General features: G+C 44.7%; 1 protein-coding gene across 1 annotated transcript in view; it reads left to right on the forward strand.

Annotated features, from left to right (window-relative positions):
• MCF2L2 (MCF.2 cell line derived transforming sequence-like 2) overlaps positions 1–17,336 on the forward strand; it is a 272,166-nt gene that overhangs the window by 174,901 nt on the left and 79,929 nt on the right. The window contains exons 18-19 of the mRNA XM_054982756.1: positions 9,633–9,725; positions 13,975–14,067. Of these exons, the coding sequence (XP_054838731.1) occupies positions 9,633–9,725; positions 13,975–14,067 (186 nt within the window). The remainder of the gene's footprint in view (positions 1–9,632; positions 9,726–13,974; positions 14,068–17,336) is intronic.

The following is a 17,336-nucleotide window of genomic DNA, read 5'->3' on the forward strand; positions in this document are numbered from 1 at the left end:
TTGGTAATTTAGGATTTGGTCCTGATTGTACTAGCATCAGGGACAGGGTATGAGTTGACAAAACACCTCATAATCCCTCATAATCCCCTCATGCTGCTAACACCCACCCACCCCTTGTCGATTTAAGTCAATGGTGGGTGGAATTTCCACTCCTCTTCTGTGCTTTTTAGAGCATCCTGGCATGAAAAAAAATGATGAGTGAAGTTTTCCCAGCCATTGACATTACCCAAATCACTATCCACCTGAACGTCCGGTAAACAGCAGAGGGATTTCTTTTTCTGACATGGAACAAGTCCATGATGGCGGGGGGGGGGGCGGTATTTAAAAGATGTTCAGGATCTTAAACTAGTGTATATAGAGGTCCAGATTTAGCACATAGCTCAAAAGAGTGAGCGGGAATAAGTGTTTTTTTATTGAATTAAGCCAAATCAAGTAACTCTTATGAAAAAGAGCGAGAGAGATATTTTACACAACAGTAAACCCCCCAAACCTTTCCTTAACAGCTATCTATCTATGAGGGGAAACAAGAGCGGGAGAATCAGAGACATACAAGCCTGATGTCGACGAGGAAGTGGGAGGGAAAATTGGGGCTAAAGGATAACGTGAGGAGGGAAAGGGGTATTGGCATCTGAATGGGAGAGATAAAAATTCCATCTTTCCAGAAATAGGCAAGTTTGAAAAGGAAGTGTTGCTAATATTGTAAAGGGGAATTTTCCTGGTTCCAATATGGTTTAATCTCTCTTGGGATGGGCCCAATGACTGATGGATGAGCTGCCCTGCATTCTGTGACGCCCTTGGCATGACTCACTGCCATTAGATGCTGGTTTACTGCAGACGCCATCTTTTATTTCTGAGACAAGACGGGGATCGAAATAGGGGTCCCCATGAGGTGAGAGTCTTGGGGGCATCGCTGGCGGATGTGCCAGGAAGCTAGGCCTTCCTGTGCTACCTTTGTGTTGGTCAAGTTTACCCAAGCGTGTAAACCCCTCTCGTGCTGCTGTTGTACCTAGAGGTTTGATTGCTGCCGTTTTTACTACTACTATATATAACCTAAGATATCCATGAGAGAAAGGCAATATACCAGCGTTATATTTTAAAATAAATAAAACAGAAGGGCTAAGAGTGGGGCAGGGTGTGGGGTGATAACCCTATCATTATAGAGAGCAGGGGTTGAATTTGTATCCAAACTGTGGTGAGTTCCTTTCCCCCAAGCTTATTTTGGGGATGAATCTGATACTAGACTCCATTTCCCAAGAGAACTTGGGAATGTCAGAAAGATCAGGGGCATAGGGACGCGCGCGCGCGCACACACACACACACAGAGGGATTTTTTTCTGGGAAAATAGGTGGTGGAACTCAGTGATGGAACTCAGGACTGCACAATAATGCTACTTTTGGTCAGCTGGAACAAGTGGGGAGTTTTTTAAAGTTTAAATCGCCCTCAGAGAAAATAGTCACATGGCCAGTGGCCCCGCCCCCTGATCTCCAGACAGAGGGGAGTTTAGATTGCCCTCTGCGCAGCGGCGCGGAGGGCAATCTCAACTCCCCTCTGTCTGGAGATCAGGGGGCGGGGCCACCAGCCATGTGACCAGTTTCAAGAGGTGCCTGAACTCCGTTCCACCGCGTTCCTGCTGAAAAAAAGCCCTGTATATATATAAGGATGTGGGAGTATGTGCTGGACAGTGCCATCAAGTCATGTGTGACTTATGGCAATCCTTGGTGGGATTTTTCATGGCAACAGACTAACAGAGGTGGTTAGCCATTGCCTGCCTCTGCAATCTTCATTGGAAGTCTCCCATCCAATTACTAACCAAGGCCAACTCTGTTTAGCTTCCCAGACCTGATGAGTTCAGGCTTGCCTGGGCTAGACCTGGGTTGAAATCCCCACTCTGAAAGATCAGGGGTCTATAGATCCCTATATATATATATATATATATATATATATATATATATATATATATATATATATATATATATATATATATATATATATATATATATATATATATATATATATATATATATATATATATATATATGGGGCTTTTTTCTGGGAAAAGAGATGGTGGAAGTCAGTGGTGGAACTCAGGACCGTACAATAATGTCCCTTTGGGTCAGCTGGAACAAGGGGGGAGTTTTTAAAACTTTAAATCGTCCTTGGCGAAAATGGTCACATGGCTGGTGGCCCCGCCCCCTGATCTCCAGACAGAGGGGAGTTTATCAGTGCTTGTGGATGGAAAGAAAACAGAAATCCAGTGGCACCTTAAATACTAGCAACATTTATTCCAGCATTTCATTCATTCATTCATTCATTCATTCATTCATTCATTCGATTTTAGCCCACCCTTCCCATGAATGGGCTCAGGGCGGGGTACAATAAAATGCTCAATGAGCATTTAATATATATGTACATATATAAATAGATTTTAAAATGCAGAAAACATAAATACATAAAACAGCGTATCAGATGGCGGCCCCCTCCAGTTTACCCAATCCTAACATAAACAAGCCAGGAGGAGTGGGTGGGGGGCCATAGTTTGATAATATTCTGGTGACTGCGCTTATAGGGGGCAGATGACCTTGTCGCCCCCGTGGCGGGAGACCAGTAGAGAGGCTCCTAAGCAATCAGAAAGTCGAAGACTGGCCTCAATCATATGCCTGGTGGAACAACTCCGTCTTACAGGCCCGCCAAAAAGCCATAAGATCTTGACGGGCCCGGGTGTCCTCCGACAGAGAGTTCCATCAGGTTGGGGCCAGGACTGAAAAAGCCCTGGCCCTGTCGAGGCCAGCTGGGCCTCCCTGGGGCCGGGAACCACCAACAAATTCTTATTTGCCGATCTTAATGCTCTCCAGGGGAGAGACGGTCCCGCAGGTATGTTGGTCCCAGTCCGTTGAGCTTTCATGAGCCAGTGCTCACTTCTTCAGATACAATGTCAAGAAAGAAACCCCTTTACCTCATTACAGAAGTTCAAGAAACAGAACATTACAGAAGCGAGGGGGGAGAGGAAGGAATTGAGCAGAGAGACAGCTAGAATCGAGATACTTTATGTAAGATTTGAACCGCTTGAGTAGATGAATAGATGATGGGAGAGGTCACAGGTTCTGGCCTCTTTCACGTGCTGGTGAAGATAAACAAAGTGCAGCGTAGTAGTTAAGGAAGAGGCAGTTTGAAGCAGGAGAAAACTGATCGCCACCAGTAAACAGTCGCAGTATGATAATATGTCTATACAAGTTATTAAAAAGAAAATTCCTTTTTTGTTGCTGGTTGGTGCACATGTATATCGGGCTCACATCTGTGATCTCGTTTGTATTGCCTGCTTTGGGCCTTTCTGTAGCTCCTTGGTTTTATTTCCCTGTTGCTCTGGTTACTTTTGTGGTCTGTCAGGCATGTAAGAACACCGTGAGTTACATAGATTTCTAAGACAAATCAACAGTTAATTTTAATTTGAAGTGATTATTAACTTTCCTGCACTGCCTCCCTGAAAACAGAATGAAATGACCTTAACCCAAGAAAGCAAAAAAAAAGTAGTTATTTTCTTCACAACTAAAAGGATTAATATTACAAAAAGCAGTTAACGTGGGCTTCATCTTTAAACACTTTAAAAACATCCTGTTGAACTGAAAGGCTAAACAAGTCAAACATTTTATCATTGTAAGTCCTGCACTCATATTCTGTAACTCCACTGTGCTTTACCTGGAAACATCCCATGACATCTCTTTGCATGGCGTAGTTGCTTGCTGTGGCAAATGGATCTCACAGTCAATTCATTTTGAGTGTTCCATTTTCCATGTCCTTCATTTGAGAAATGTTGGGAGTATTTTGGAATGCTGCTACTCATCAAGTAGTATCCCATCATGAGCATTCTAGTGTATCAGCAGTGTATCAATAGTGGCAAGAAAACCATACAGAAACTGTAGAATAATAGGATGACGTGGCTGTACAATAAGAAATTGATTGCTGAGTGGACACATTGTCAGTAGCATAGTGGTTAAGTGGTTGGGCTGTTACTCAGCACTCTGCTGGTTCAATTCTCATGACGGCCGTGAGCTCAGCAGGCGGCCTTGGGCAAGCCACTCCTCTCAGCTCCAGCTCCCCAGCTGTATTGTGGGGATAATTATAACCCTGACTTTGTTCACCACTGTGAGGGGGGCACTAATCTGTCGAGGAGAGCGGTATATAAGCACAGTTGTTATTATTATTGTTATGCACAAATACATATAATGTCTAGTGATGCATACAGGCAAAACTCGAAACTGGAAAACTCAGTTTTTAAAAAATGCAAATGCATTACTATGATCAGAATTACAGTGAGGAAAGAGGTAAAAACAGATGTGCTGAAGATGTGCTGTTCACATCACCTCAAAAAATCTAGCATTAGTATTAGGCCCGAGTGCAAAATCCATTACATGTCTACTCGCTGCCTGTCCTCAGCCGGTGGGCCTTCTGTTCTTTCTTCCTGACTGGCTGTTTTAGCCGTGACCATGTTGACTTTGGCAAAGAGGGCATTTTCCATCTGCCGCTGTGTATTATAGAGCTGGTTCTGAGTCACAATAATCATTGTTTTTGGTTCTTAAGTGTTTTTTTTTTTTTTACCATGGCCATTCAGTGCCGAATAAAACTGATCTTCATTATCTTCCAGTGGGAACAGACAATGCTTTCTTGCCTTGGAGCGTAGTAGGGGAAGGTCTGTAGTGGTAGACGAGTTCTCTTTTGGAGAACTGTATCTCCATTGCTGGTCTTTTCATTGAGGCAGCCCTGGTTAAAAAAATGGACAGTTGCCCAGGACCTAGGTTGAAATGGGGTTTGCCAGGCTGCAGGTGGGGTCTGAAAATCTCCTGGAATTACAACTGATCTCCAGACCAGAGCAATCAGTTCCCTTGGAGAAAATGGCTGCTTTGGAGGGTGGACTCTATGGTATCACATCCCTCCCCAAACCATGCCCTCCCCAGTCCCCTAACCCTAAATCTCCAGGAATGTCCCGATCCAGAGTTGACAACCCTAGTTGAAGAACTCTGTTGTAATCCAGAGGGGTGGCCGTGTTAGTTTTTTGTAGCAACCCCCCCCCCCAACTGTGTGTGTGTTATGTGCTATCAAGTCACTTCCGACTTACAGCATCCCTATGAATGAAAGACCTCCAAACATCCTATCATTAATAGACTTGCTCAGATCCTGCAAACTGGAGGCTGCGGCTTCTTTTATTGAATCGAGCAACCTTATTTTGGGTCGTCCTCTTTTCCTACTGCCTTCCACCTTTCCTAGCATTGTTGACTTTTCCAGAGAGTCGTGTCTTCACATGTTGTGCCCAAAGTACAAGAGCCTCCGTTTTGTCCTTTTAGCTTCTAGGGAGAATTCAGGGCTGAAACAAGGAGTACAATGGCACTTCAAAATCTAACAAATGTACCTTTCAGGAACTAAAGCTCAGATAGTCAAATGCATGGAAATGTTACCGTCAGGAGTCAAACTAGATGACAGTTTTGTGCTTGACAGGGAAATGAGTGCTGGGAAGTTTACCTCTTAAGGGGTCAGATTTGTGGGCGGTTGCCAAGCTTGGCTTTAGCATCCTTAGCAACTGTTGTTAATAATTTCTTGTTTTGTGCATGCTTTGGTCCCTCTCAGGGTGGTTTTGGGCACTCTCAGGGATATTTGAGTTTGTGTGTTAGCAGTCCTTTGCAAACATCATTACTTAAGATGTCAGATTGGTGGCTGAATAAATAAATAGTTTGCTAGCTGTAAGGTGACCGTGAGCAGCCGTCCTGTTTATGAACTCTTCTGAAAAGGAAGGCCAGTTAGATTTTCTAGAGGGAGTGTGAGATATCTTAAACTGTGCCTTGAATAAATTAAAAAGTTTCCTCGGTTATACCATTTTTTGGCTGAGATCACAGATTTTTCTGTGACATAAAACGAAGACACCAAATGGGCAGAATCCAAGTTCTATTACCCACCCTTGAATTTCCTGTAGTGCTGGGAGGATCTACTGGTAACTTGGAGATCACATAGGAGCAGCCAGGATTGGACCTTAGAAAAGTTTCCTAATCTGAGGGGGAACGGCAGGGTGTGTGTGTTATGTGCTGTCAAGTCGCCTCTGACCTATGGCGACCCTATGAAAGAGAGACCTCCAAAACGTACTATCATTAACAGCCTTGCTCAGATCCTGCAAACTGGGGGACGTGGCTTCTTTTATTGGGTTAAGCCATCTAAATTTAGGCCTTCCTCTTTTCCTACTGCCTTCCACTTTTCCTGGCATTATTGACTTTTCCAGAGAATCTTGTCTTCTTATGATGTGACCAAAGTATGATAGCCTCAGTTTTGTCATTTTAGCTTCTAGGGAGAATTCAGGCTTGATTTGATCTAGTACCCACTTATTTGTCTTTTTGACTGTCCAGGGTATCCACAAAACTCTCCTCCAACACCACATTTCAAAAGAATCAATTTTCTTCCAGTCAGCTTTCTTCACCATCCAACTTTCACATCCATACATAGTAATGAGGAATACCATAGTTAGAATTCTCTTGATCTTGGTTCTCAGTATGATGTGACCAAAGTACAATAGCTTTAGTTTTGTCATTTTAGCTTCTAGGGAGAATTCAGGCTTGATTTGATCTAGTACCGACTTATTTGTCTCTATGGTTGTTGTGGGTTTTCCGGGCTGTATTGCCGTGGTCTTGGCCATTTGGCTACTCCAGAAATGAAATCCGAAGAGCAATCAAACCCAGGATGAATCAAACAACCAAGGAAAAACAGTCTCCTACAGGAAAAGTGTTTTTGCCATATATCAAAGGAATGGATGGGATCAGATGGGAAAGCTTATGAAAAAGCATAACCTTCAAGCAGTATTCAGACCCACCCGAAAAATACAACAGATGCTACGATCAGCAAAAGACAGTAGAGACCCTCTCACCTCTGCAGGAGTATACCGTATACCCTGCAGCTGTGGACAAGTTTACTTCGGGACCACAAAGCGTAGCATCCAGACAAGAATAAAAGAACATGAAAGACACTGCAGACTTGGACAACCTGAAAAATCAGCAGTGGCTGAACATAGCCTAACTCAAACAGGGCACAGTATCTTATTCCAGGACACCAAAATACTGGACAACACTTCCAACTACTTTGTCAGACTGCACAGGGAAGCCATTGAAATTCACAAGCATAAGCAAAACTTCAACAGGAAAGAAGAAACCTTAAGAATGAACAGAGCATGGTTTCCAGTTCTGAAAAACACCAGGCTAACAAAACATTCTATCCCCGACAATAGCCCTGCAGAGAAGATTAGCACATCAAGTACCAATCCATCTGTTACCAGAACTGCTCTTTATTATAATGGGGAATTAGCTGTAGCAGTCTGTAACTTAAAATAAGTGCGGATCTTAACCTATGTCTACAGAGGTCCCGATCCCAGACACTCTAGTGAAAAAGAGGCAGACTACAAATAGGTTCCAAACACGTGTATTTAGTGTGGCGTAAGCCTAAACTTGCACAAGCATACAGAGAACACACAAGACCTAAGAAATACAGGGTATGAAATACAGAGACGTTCGCATTAGCTGGTTCCCAACGATGATAGGGGAAATACTCACTTATCCTGGAGCGAAGCAGAGACACAGCAGCGAGGGTGGCCCAATGCCAGCACTGGGACCACAGACGGACAGCAAGGAGGTCTGGATAGGGAATGGCCTGAGCACCGAGTGGTCTGGGAGACCAGCTTAAATACCCCAAAACGTACCCTGGGGCTGGTGCTGTACTTGGTGGTTCTCACAGTTTAAAACAAAGGTTCTAATGGCCTACTGAATGGCTTGGATGGGCCACTTTGGTAATCTGATTGCGATAAGTGACACCTCAGGAAGAGGGGACAAAAGAGGGAGGGGGAGATCCAAGTGGGCTGAAAGGATGTTCCAGCGGACAGGGCTTGTCCTGATGTCATCAGCTCTGGAATGCGGAGGTTTCTTTGAGATGCATCTTCTAAGTGCTTGGGATGGTCGGCACTTAGTTCCTTCTCCTGGGCGGCTCCTAAGATATGCAGAGCGGGGCGAGGTGCTCTCGCTGCGGACGTGGTGTGTCCGCTTCGCTGAAATGGCTTCTCAAAGCAGTCTTCTTTCCAGGGTCTTCTGGCTGCCTGAGAACATGGATGCCGGCTGGGCATAGCTGAGGCTGGTTTGCAGGCTAGGGCAAGCTCGGGGACCGGCCCGCGGGAGGCTCCAGGCGGGAACTGACCAGGGAGCGCCTAGCCAGGCTCGCTGGAGGTTTCCCTGGCAGGCGCCCGGCTGCTAGCAGCGGCTTGGGCCCATATGAGGCAGGCTTCCATGGAGGCAGGGGGAACAACACTTTGAAACACAGTCCAAGGCAGGGAACAGGCACGGTCCGTGGCAGATGGCAGTGCAGGCACGGGGCACACTTGTAACAAAGTCCAAACACACACTGGGAAATCCAGATACAGGTCAGGGCAGGGCTGCCCAGAAAGAGAGTCCTTTGTGCAGTTAACCAAACATGGAGTCAGTAAACTACACAGTCTATAACAGCAGCAAGGCAATTGACACGCGGGCAGGAAACTGACACGTGCATCAGAACACACACGTGCAAGGCAATCTTTGGTGCAGTAGTAAAACAGCAACGCAGGAAACTTTAACACAGTTCATGGCAGGCCTTAAAGCAGGGGGGGGGCCCTGCTTGGCAACACATATGCAAAAGAACCTCCTCAGGATACAGTGAAGCCTCCCGCCATTAGCATTCCACACCCTGGGAAACTCTCACAGGATGACTCAGCTCAACCCCACCCCTCCTGAGTAGATACAAATGACCTACATCTTAATTTTTTTTTTTTTTGCCGTGCTGACTTATTTGTCTAGAATTATGGATTTCATGCCACTAAACTGATAATTTCTTTTTATCTTTTTGGTTGCTGTTTGATGAATGTGTATTGGGTTTTAGGTGACAGGTTTTTTTGTATGCTCACTTCCATTACTGTTTATTGATTACTGATTTTATGGATATGCACTATATATAATTTTAGACTTTGGCTGTGTGGTTTCAGAACTGAGATATTTCCAGAATTCTTGAAGGTGTCAACACTGATGCTTAGCCTACAGGGCTGCAATCCTGAAGACACCTCCTTGGGAGTAAGCACTCTTGATTAACATGGGTCTTACATCTGAGTAGACCTGTTTAGGATTGCTTCCACAGAGACTCAGCATGGCCTAATCACAATGAAGAAATCAAGAGAGTCTCAGAATCACGTCCTCCTTCCTTCCCTTCCTTTCCTAAAACAAATTCTCCTTCCCTCTCTTTAACCATGGTTATGCAGTTTGTTCACACAGATAGTAGCCATGGTTAAGGCTAACCAAGATTTTCCTTAAGCTCAGATTTGAAATGAGGTTCAAATTCTGAGCTATCTGGTCAGCCTTAACTGCAGTTCAGTTTGGACTGCTCGGTTGTAGTGAAGCAGGGAGGAATTTGCATCTGTTGACTGGGGGACACTGCGAAATGGAGCTGGTTCCTGGTTTATTAATCAGTTCTTCAGGGGAACGATGTTACTTTTTAATGAGCCACCTACCCATTTTATGTGTTTGGGGAAGAAGAAGGTGCTCAGCTGGTTATTTTGACTGTACTCTCTAATTCTATTTCTTTTCTCTCGCAGAAGGAAGATCTTCAAATCTATGAAAAATACTGCCAGAACAAGCCCCGGTCAGAAGCGCTCTGGAGACAGTGTGGAGACAGTCTCTTCTTTCAGGTAGGGGTCAGACCCATCCAGGTTCATTGTTTGTCATCCTGAATCAGCTGGGATAGCCCAAGGTATTTTGGTGCCCCAAGGAAGATGCATCTGTTGCCTCCTCCAACAAGGCTGCTGTCTGAACTTGAACTCAGCTCCTGCAGCTCAGGATGCCTCAGCACATGTTTGTCAAGTGTAGGGAGATGCAATGTTAGCTGGGAAGCATAGTTTTAAAAGACAGTGTTGGCAGAGATCACTCCTCAGAGGGTTTGTTAATTTCATCTTTGCCTCCCAGAAGGCTCTGTTAATTTTACCTCTACAGTCTAAACTCCACTGTATAGTAAAGCCTTTGTCTCACTGCCAGCTCTGTCTTTTTAAACTACCCTTCCTGGCTAACATTGAATCTCCTGACACATGTTCTTCATGTTTCAGATGTCTCGTGTAGAGAGACTCTCAGTGTGGACCCAGATTCTAGCAGAGCAGGTCCAGGAGAAAATCACTGATGGCCAGGAGCATGCCAAGCCCCTGGGCAGCATCTGTGCCCAGCAAAGCAGCCACTTTGACGACTTGGCCAAGGAACCAGCCATGTCAATGAGCAGCCTTGGGAAAAACAATTAAAAGTAAATTACCAGGATTCATCTACCCTTCCTTTCCCACAAGGGCTTTTACCTGTTTCTTTCATCCCTACCTACACAGTTAAACCTCTACTCTTTCCCTCTCATCGACATCTTATACAAGTTTTGCAGAATTTTTATAGGCAGAAGGAACACCCTGGATTCCTCCCCTGCAGCGATATGAAAATTCAGGGCTTACACCAGAAAATATAAGTTAATACATAATTAAATGGCCTCTAACACTGACCTGGATGGCCCAGACTCGCCCAATCTTGTCAGATTTCACAAGCTAAGCGGGGTTGGCCCTGGTTAGTATTTGGATGGGAAACTGCCAAGGAAGTCCAGGGCTGCTACACAGAGTTAGGCAACGGCAAAGAACCTGTTTGTCTCTTGCCTTGAAAACCTTTTGGGATCTCCATAAGCTGGCTGAGACTTAACAGTATTTTACACACAGCAGTGGCACGTGACAAGATAAGGTTCTCCGCCACCAACAGTGCCCTGTCATGGAACCACGTGCCTTTGCTAGCTTGACACAGACCTGGTTTCTTTGTTCGCAGTGTTGAGACAGAGGAAAACTGGAGTCCCCTCTCCAAAACTGCAAAGAAATTTGGATTCTGTGATTTGAAAATTTTCATTTTGGCCTCTCTAATAACTTGTATTTAGTCTTGCAGCCTGTACTGTGTAGCTATTAAGAGTGTTGGATTAGGAATAGAGAGACTAGAGTTTAAGTCCCAGAGAGCCATGAAACTCAGAGTCTCTCTACACAAGACATCTGACAAGTGAAGAACACGTGTCGGGCGACGCAATGTTAGCCAGGAAGGGTAGTTTTAAAAGACAGCGCTAGCAGCAGGGAAAAGGTTTTGCTATACACTGGAGTTTAGACTGAAGAGGTGAAATTGACAGTTTTAGACTGGAGAGGTGAAACTGAGGGAGCCTTTGGGAAGGCGAAGATGAAATTAACAAACCCTCTGAGGAACGATTTCCACCAGTTCTGTCTTTTTAAACTATGCTTCCTGGCTAACATTGCGTCTCCCTACACTTGAGGTACACGCACTGAGGTGTCTCGTGTAGAGAGACTCTCAGGAGGTGATCTTGTGGCAATCTCTACTACCTACCGTACAAGGTAACAGGAGAGATGCCTGTACATTGCCCTGAGTTCCATATTGCTTTGAAATAAATGTTCTTACATACCTAACTTTTAAGTGATGATGATGGAAAGCACATGGTGCTCAGGAGTGGTGTGGGCTTGGGAAAGAGCGGAGATGGGGAAGAGGTGATTAGAGTATGTTGTTTGCATCTTCTTTTTAAAAAAGTGCTCCAGTCTGGAAGCTAAAGTGGAAAACAACCTCTGTGGGGAAGCATACCAGGTCTTTTTTTCAGCAGGAATGCAGTGGAACGGCGTTCCAGAACCTCTTGAAAATGGTCACATGGCTGGTGGCCCCACCCCCAGATCTCCAGACAGAGAGGAGTTTAGATGTCCCTCCGCCCCGCTCCAGCGGCGTGGAGGGCCATCTAAACTCCCCTCTGTCTGGAGATCCGGGGGTGGGGCCACCAGCCATGTGACCATTTTCTCCGAGGGCAACCCACTGAGTTCCACCATCTCTTTTCCCAGAAAAAAAGCCCTGCTTAGATCTCAGGGTTTCTGGGATTGGAAAGATCTCTGCTTGAAACCTTAGAGAATTAGTCAGAACAGACAGGCCAGTTGTAGATATGGAAGCATTGATAACGCTAGGGATAAGTAGAGAGGATTGCTATATGAATCAGTTATATAAAGAGATAAGATGAAATATTGTTTTAATAATGGAATGAGGAGTTTTTCCTTTTTGATTATTAATTTTTATTACTAAGTGTGGAGAAGGAGGTGGGAGGTGTTAAGTATGTGTAGTATAGAGGAATAATAGATAGTAATGGGACTTAACACTTGTAGTCTTCATTGCTATATGGATAAATATTGAAAAAGATCAAGTTTTTGTGCACTCTGTATTCCAAGAATTCTTGTAGCGAACAGTCTCAAAATCTTCTTGACCTTATTAACTTTTCCCTCCCCCGCCCCCTTTTTTTCTTTTTGTACCCCCTTTTTTTTACTTTGACAAAATAAAATATATTTAAAAAATAAAAGGACAGGCCAGGAACTAGAAGCCCCAGTTATCTGACCATTCAAGGCAGCTATCTGTATCCCACAGTGATCTTGGAAGATGTAAACTCTGGCACTGGAGAAGGAAGGGTAGAAATGTCTTGGAAGTGGTCTTTTGGGTGGGATACAATGATGAACCAATGAAATAGTTGTTGTAGGCAGGAAGAAGGGCTTTGCTGTTGTCCCTCCTCCCTTTAAAGGGATTTATGAACACCCGGGCAGCTCAGTAATGCAGTAAGGGAGCTCTCAGTCCCTAAAGAAGATTTTTTTTTAAAAAAATATCACCCAGCAGGACTGGCGTCAGTGGGAGGAAATTGTGTCTCTTGTTACCAGTGACGTCACACAGGCGCTGTCCAATAAGCTGACATTCTGGCAGCCACATTCCATATGGCACTTGCAAGAACTTGTTAGAAGGAGGCTTGCAAAATATTGTAGTAGGAGTGAGGTCAGAATGTGATATTTGCCATATCCAGCTTTCTTCCATTATGGAAACCCAAATGGCAAACACGGAATTCCAAGGGAGTTTCCGTTCCACTCCAGATGCTACTCAGGCCCATATGTGCTCTGCTTCCGCAAGGCTGCTGCCTTACCCAGCTGATCCCTAGAACCAAACTGTTACCTTGAGGCTTGGCCTCTGAGTCATCCGATAAACATTAGTAACCGGTGTTAGATCCAGTGTGGGGTAGTGGCTAGAGTGCTGAACAAGGATCCGGGAGACCCGGGTTTGAATTCTGACTCTGCTGAATTCTAACTCTGCTATGAAAGTTTGCAGGATGACCTTGAGCCAGTCAGTCTTTCCCTCAGGCTAACCTACCTCACAGGGTTGTTGTTAGGATAAAGTGGAGGAGGCAAGAACGATGTAAACGGCTTTGGGTCCCCATTGGGGATAAAGGCAGGGTATAAATCAAGTAAATAAATAAATAGGACATGTGTTGTGCTAAAAATAATAGATTGTCCAGAGGGGCCCTTAGATATATTGACGGGTTCTTCAATACGCTTTCTAAGCTGCCCAGGGATATCCGTGGTGTCTGTAGATACAGATTTGAAATGTGGTGCTGGAGGAGAGTTTTGCAGATACTCTGGACAGCCAAAAAGACCAGTAAGTGGGTACTAGATCAAATCAAGCCTGAATTTTCCCAGGAAGCTAAAATGATCAAACCGAAGCTATCATACTGTGGTCACATCATGAGAAGACAAGATTCTCTAGAAAAGTCAATAATGCTAGGAAAAGTGGAAGGCAGTAGGAAAAGAGGAAGGCCTAAAATGAGATGGCACAACTTAATAAAAGAAGCCACGTCCTCCAGTTTGCAGGATCTAAGCAAGTCTGTTAATGATAGGACGTTTTGGAAGGCTCTCATTCATAAGATTGCCATAGGTCGGAGGCGACTTGACAGCACGTAACACATACTGTAGATACAATAGGGTACTTGCCTTCAAAATTATATTCAGTCTTAACTTGCTCCTGTTGTGCTCATTTTGAAGACTAATTTCTATCCCATTTTTCTCCTTTTCTGTTTTCCAGGAATGTCAGCGGAAATTAGACCACAAACTCTCACTGGATGCTTATCTCTTAAAGCCAGTTCAGAGAATTACCAAGTACCAGCTGCTTTTAAAGGTAACCGGATCCACAAAGCTTTTTTCTTTTCCATAAAAAAGTTTATTTACAAATCAGCCAAAATCTTATATAAATACAGCTGTTGTTATAGTATTTTGGTCATTCCCTTTAAGAGCATTCTACATTGCGAGTGCCTGTTATACAGAGGCAGCATACCACAGGTACTTGCAAAATATTAGTTTGTCCTTTTTTTAAAAAAAAGCAAAGGATGCTTCTCCTCCAAAATGACTTATGGAGAACTGGATGGTATGCGCACTGCAATTGGAACATTCTTCAGAGAAGATGGACACCGGCGGGTTGGAACAGATATGATTCTATTCACTAGCATAGACACGTTTAATTCATCTCATAGTTTGGCTGTGAGAGCAGTGGAGAGCTGGTTGAAGAAAAATGAAAGGAGACTCTACAACACAATGACAATTACAGTTTAGGGAGATGCTTTCTTCTATCAGTACGAGCAAAGAAGCAGTTTTGCACTTTCCAGCTAAAGCAATTTGTTTTCAGCTGCCAAGAGCATGTGATTAACATGTGATAATGACCCCTCAAGTCAGGGAGTGTTAAAAAGCAGCTGTTATAGCAAGAGCAGAAAGTAATTTGTAAGGACTAGCAAAACTACGATGGGTTGAATTATCACTCCCCCTATCTTTCCCCTCGGCGCTTTCATCATTCACTTCTGCTGGGAAGAGCCAGGACACCTGTCTGGCAATAGAAAAGCAACACCCCACCAAAAAAATAAAAGAAAATTATCAGGTGCTTCCTGGCTGTGATTGCTAGCTAATGCACCTCTGAACTGGGGGGGGGGGGGTGCTTCCCTCACAGCCATCACAGAACCCTAAAAGGAGGGAGAAGCTTGTTCACGTCGGCATGCCCTCCAGTGCTGCCTTCCTCTGTGGCTGCATTATCTTGGTTTCACAGCCAAGGGCTGCACCTCAGTGGTACAGTACCTGCTTTACACGCAGAAGGTCCCGGTTTCGATCTCCGGCTTCGACAGCTAAAACGATCAAGGAGCAGATGCTGAGAAAGATCTCTCCCAGAGGCCCTGGAGAGCGGCTGCCGGTCAGAGCAGGCAAGACTGACCTAGAGAGACCCAGGATTTGACTCGGTATAAGGCAGCTTCGTGTTTTCCATCGTGAGCTTCACCGGAGGCTTGTTGTCAAGCAGAAAGGTGCCATATAAAGGTTTTAAATGCATAAATAAAAAGTAAAACATTTGCTTTTATTCAGTCTTTTGTCTGTTATCTGACTGATAACTCGTGCAGTTACAGATTGATATGTCTGATTGTGGCAATGCTTACTATATATATATATTGCAAGTGGGGGGCTCACAAGGACTTGCAGGGAGGATCTCGTTTTCCCTCCCCCATCACGTCCTCTTACCCTTCCCTGGCCGTCCATAGCCTTTCTCTCTTTTCCTGCTCCCTTCTCTCCTTCCCACCCACTTTTGTCTGCTCCCTAGTTTTCACCTTTCCCCACCCCCATGGTTGCTTCTCCCCTATGGTCCAGTGGTGTGGTGCCAGCTGAGCTGGGCCCAGTTGCATGGGGGGGGAACCTGCAAGGACTTGCTGGGGGTATTTCACTTTCCCCTGCCCCCTTCCCCACAACACTTCCTCTTTCCGTCCTCCTGGCAGCCCCCATCTGGTCACCTTTTTCTACATCCTTCTCTCCTTCAAACCCATTAAACAACACACCTTTTCTCTTGCCCCCACCCCATCATCTATATTTATTAATTTACTCCATTTATACCCCAACTTTCTCCACAATGGTGACCAAAAGCAGCTAACATCATTTCCCTTGCCTCCATTTTATCTTCACTACAACCCTTAGAGGTAGGTTAAGCTGAGTGTGTGTGACTGAAACAAATTCTGCCTGTGAGCTTCCACAGCAGAGTAGTGATTTGAACCTCAGTCTCCCAGATCCTACGCTGAAACTTTAACCACTACACTGCACTGGCTTGGGGGGGGGAGTTCTGTAGCAAGAACAATAGCAAGCAGCCAGGCGTGAGTCCAGGATGAGTCCTGCAAGTCATGTGGTGTCAAGTCATCTGGTGGTTGCTTCTGGGCCTGGGTACAAAATGTCCTCCCTGAAGACCGAAACAGCTTTGGGAAGCCCCTTACTCCCTTCTCTTGCCTTTTACTGACAGAACCAAGCCTGGAATACTGGCTAAACTGTTATGCTTGCCTAGCAACTGCCACTGAGGATATTTGTATAAAGCTGCAGGTGCTCTTCTTACCATTTGGATTTAAAAAAAAAAACAATTTGGGGGGGTAGGTTCAAATTTTTTTGCAAGCCTGGGGCATTTTTCAGGTGTGTAGGAAGATCTGTCTTGTCTGTTCATGGCTCCGATCTTTGGATTTAAGCATCCAAAGAACAGGGCTACTTGGCTATCAGTATATAGAATTTATCTGCTTGTTACATGTTGCATTTTCAGCATCTGAAGGTATCTAGAAAGCTGGTTTTTGGCTAAAGGACACAGGGCTGCCAGAGACAAGCAAGAAAGTCTCTGGGCTCACCCACTTTCTCGCTCCTTCCCTTGTATGATGCAGCAAGATTGACAATTTAGAATTTTAGAATTGTCTGCAATTTGTTGTGATATCCAAGCTGGACACTTCCAACAGATTTCATTTTGTTTCAGGTTTCTCAACTGTCCTGATTAATCTTGGTCTAGAATCCTTGTTTGTAGACAAAAAAACCCCACACCCAAACCTTTAAGTGCCCAATTCAGACACTGCAACAAAATTGTGCTGTTACAAATCAGGAAGTTTTCAGTCTACAAGGTGGACCCAGGGAAATGTGAGCCTGAAGACTTCCCAGGCTGGATCTTGGAGTTTGTAGGATTACCTGCATGGAGCCAGCGGACGCCTACTGTGTTTGATTTTTGTAAAAGAAGAGTTGGTGTTCAAAGCTGAAGTTCCAGGTGCATAAGGGAGGGACTGTGGCTTAGCGGTCGAGCATTTGCTTTGCATGCAGAATAACCCAGGTTCAGTCCCCAGCAACTCCAGTTTAGCATGAGGGTCATCTTTTTCCTCTGGCTAAGATGAGGTTCGCAGATGTGTGGCGCTCTGGATCAACATGCTCATCATCTGTCATAGCACCATGTAACACTTGGAGAAAGTGGCCGTCCAGAAGCAACCTTATGTTTCAGACTTAACAGAACAGAAAGAATAAACTTTGCTGGTTTCCTTCTCTACTCATTGTTTGAAAAATACCAGTAAACAAATGTGAGATTAGATCTTGGGCAGGTCAGATTCTGATAGGACAAGCGCAGCCATA

This window comes from Eublepharis macularius, chromosome 6, assembly GCF_028583425.1.
Source record: "Eublepharis macularius isolate TG4126 chromosome 6, MPM_Emac_v1.0, whole genome shotgun sequence".
Lineage (NCBI taxonomy): Eukaryota > Metazoa > Chordata > Lepidosauria > Squamata > Eublepharidae > Eublepharis > Eublepharis macularius.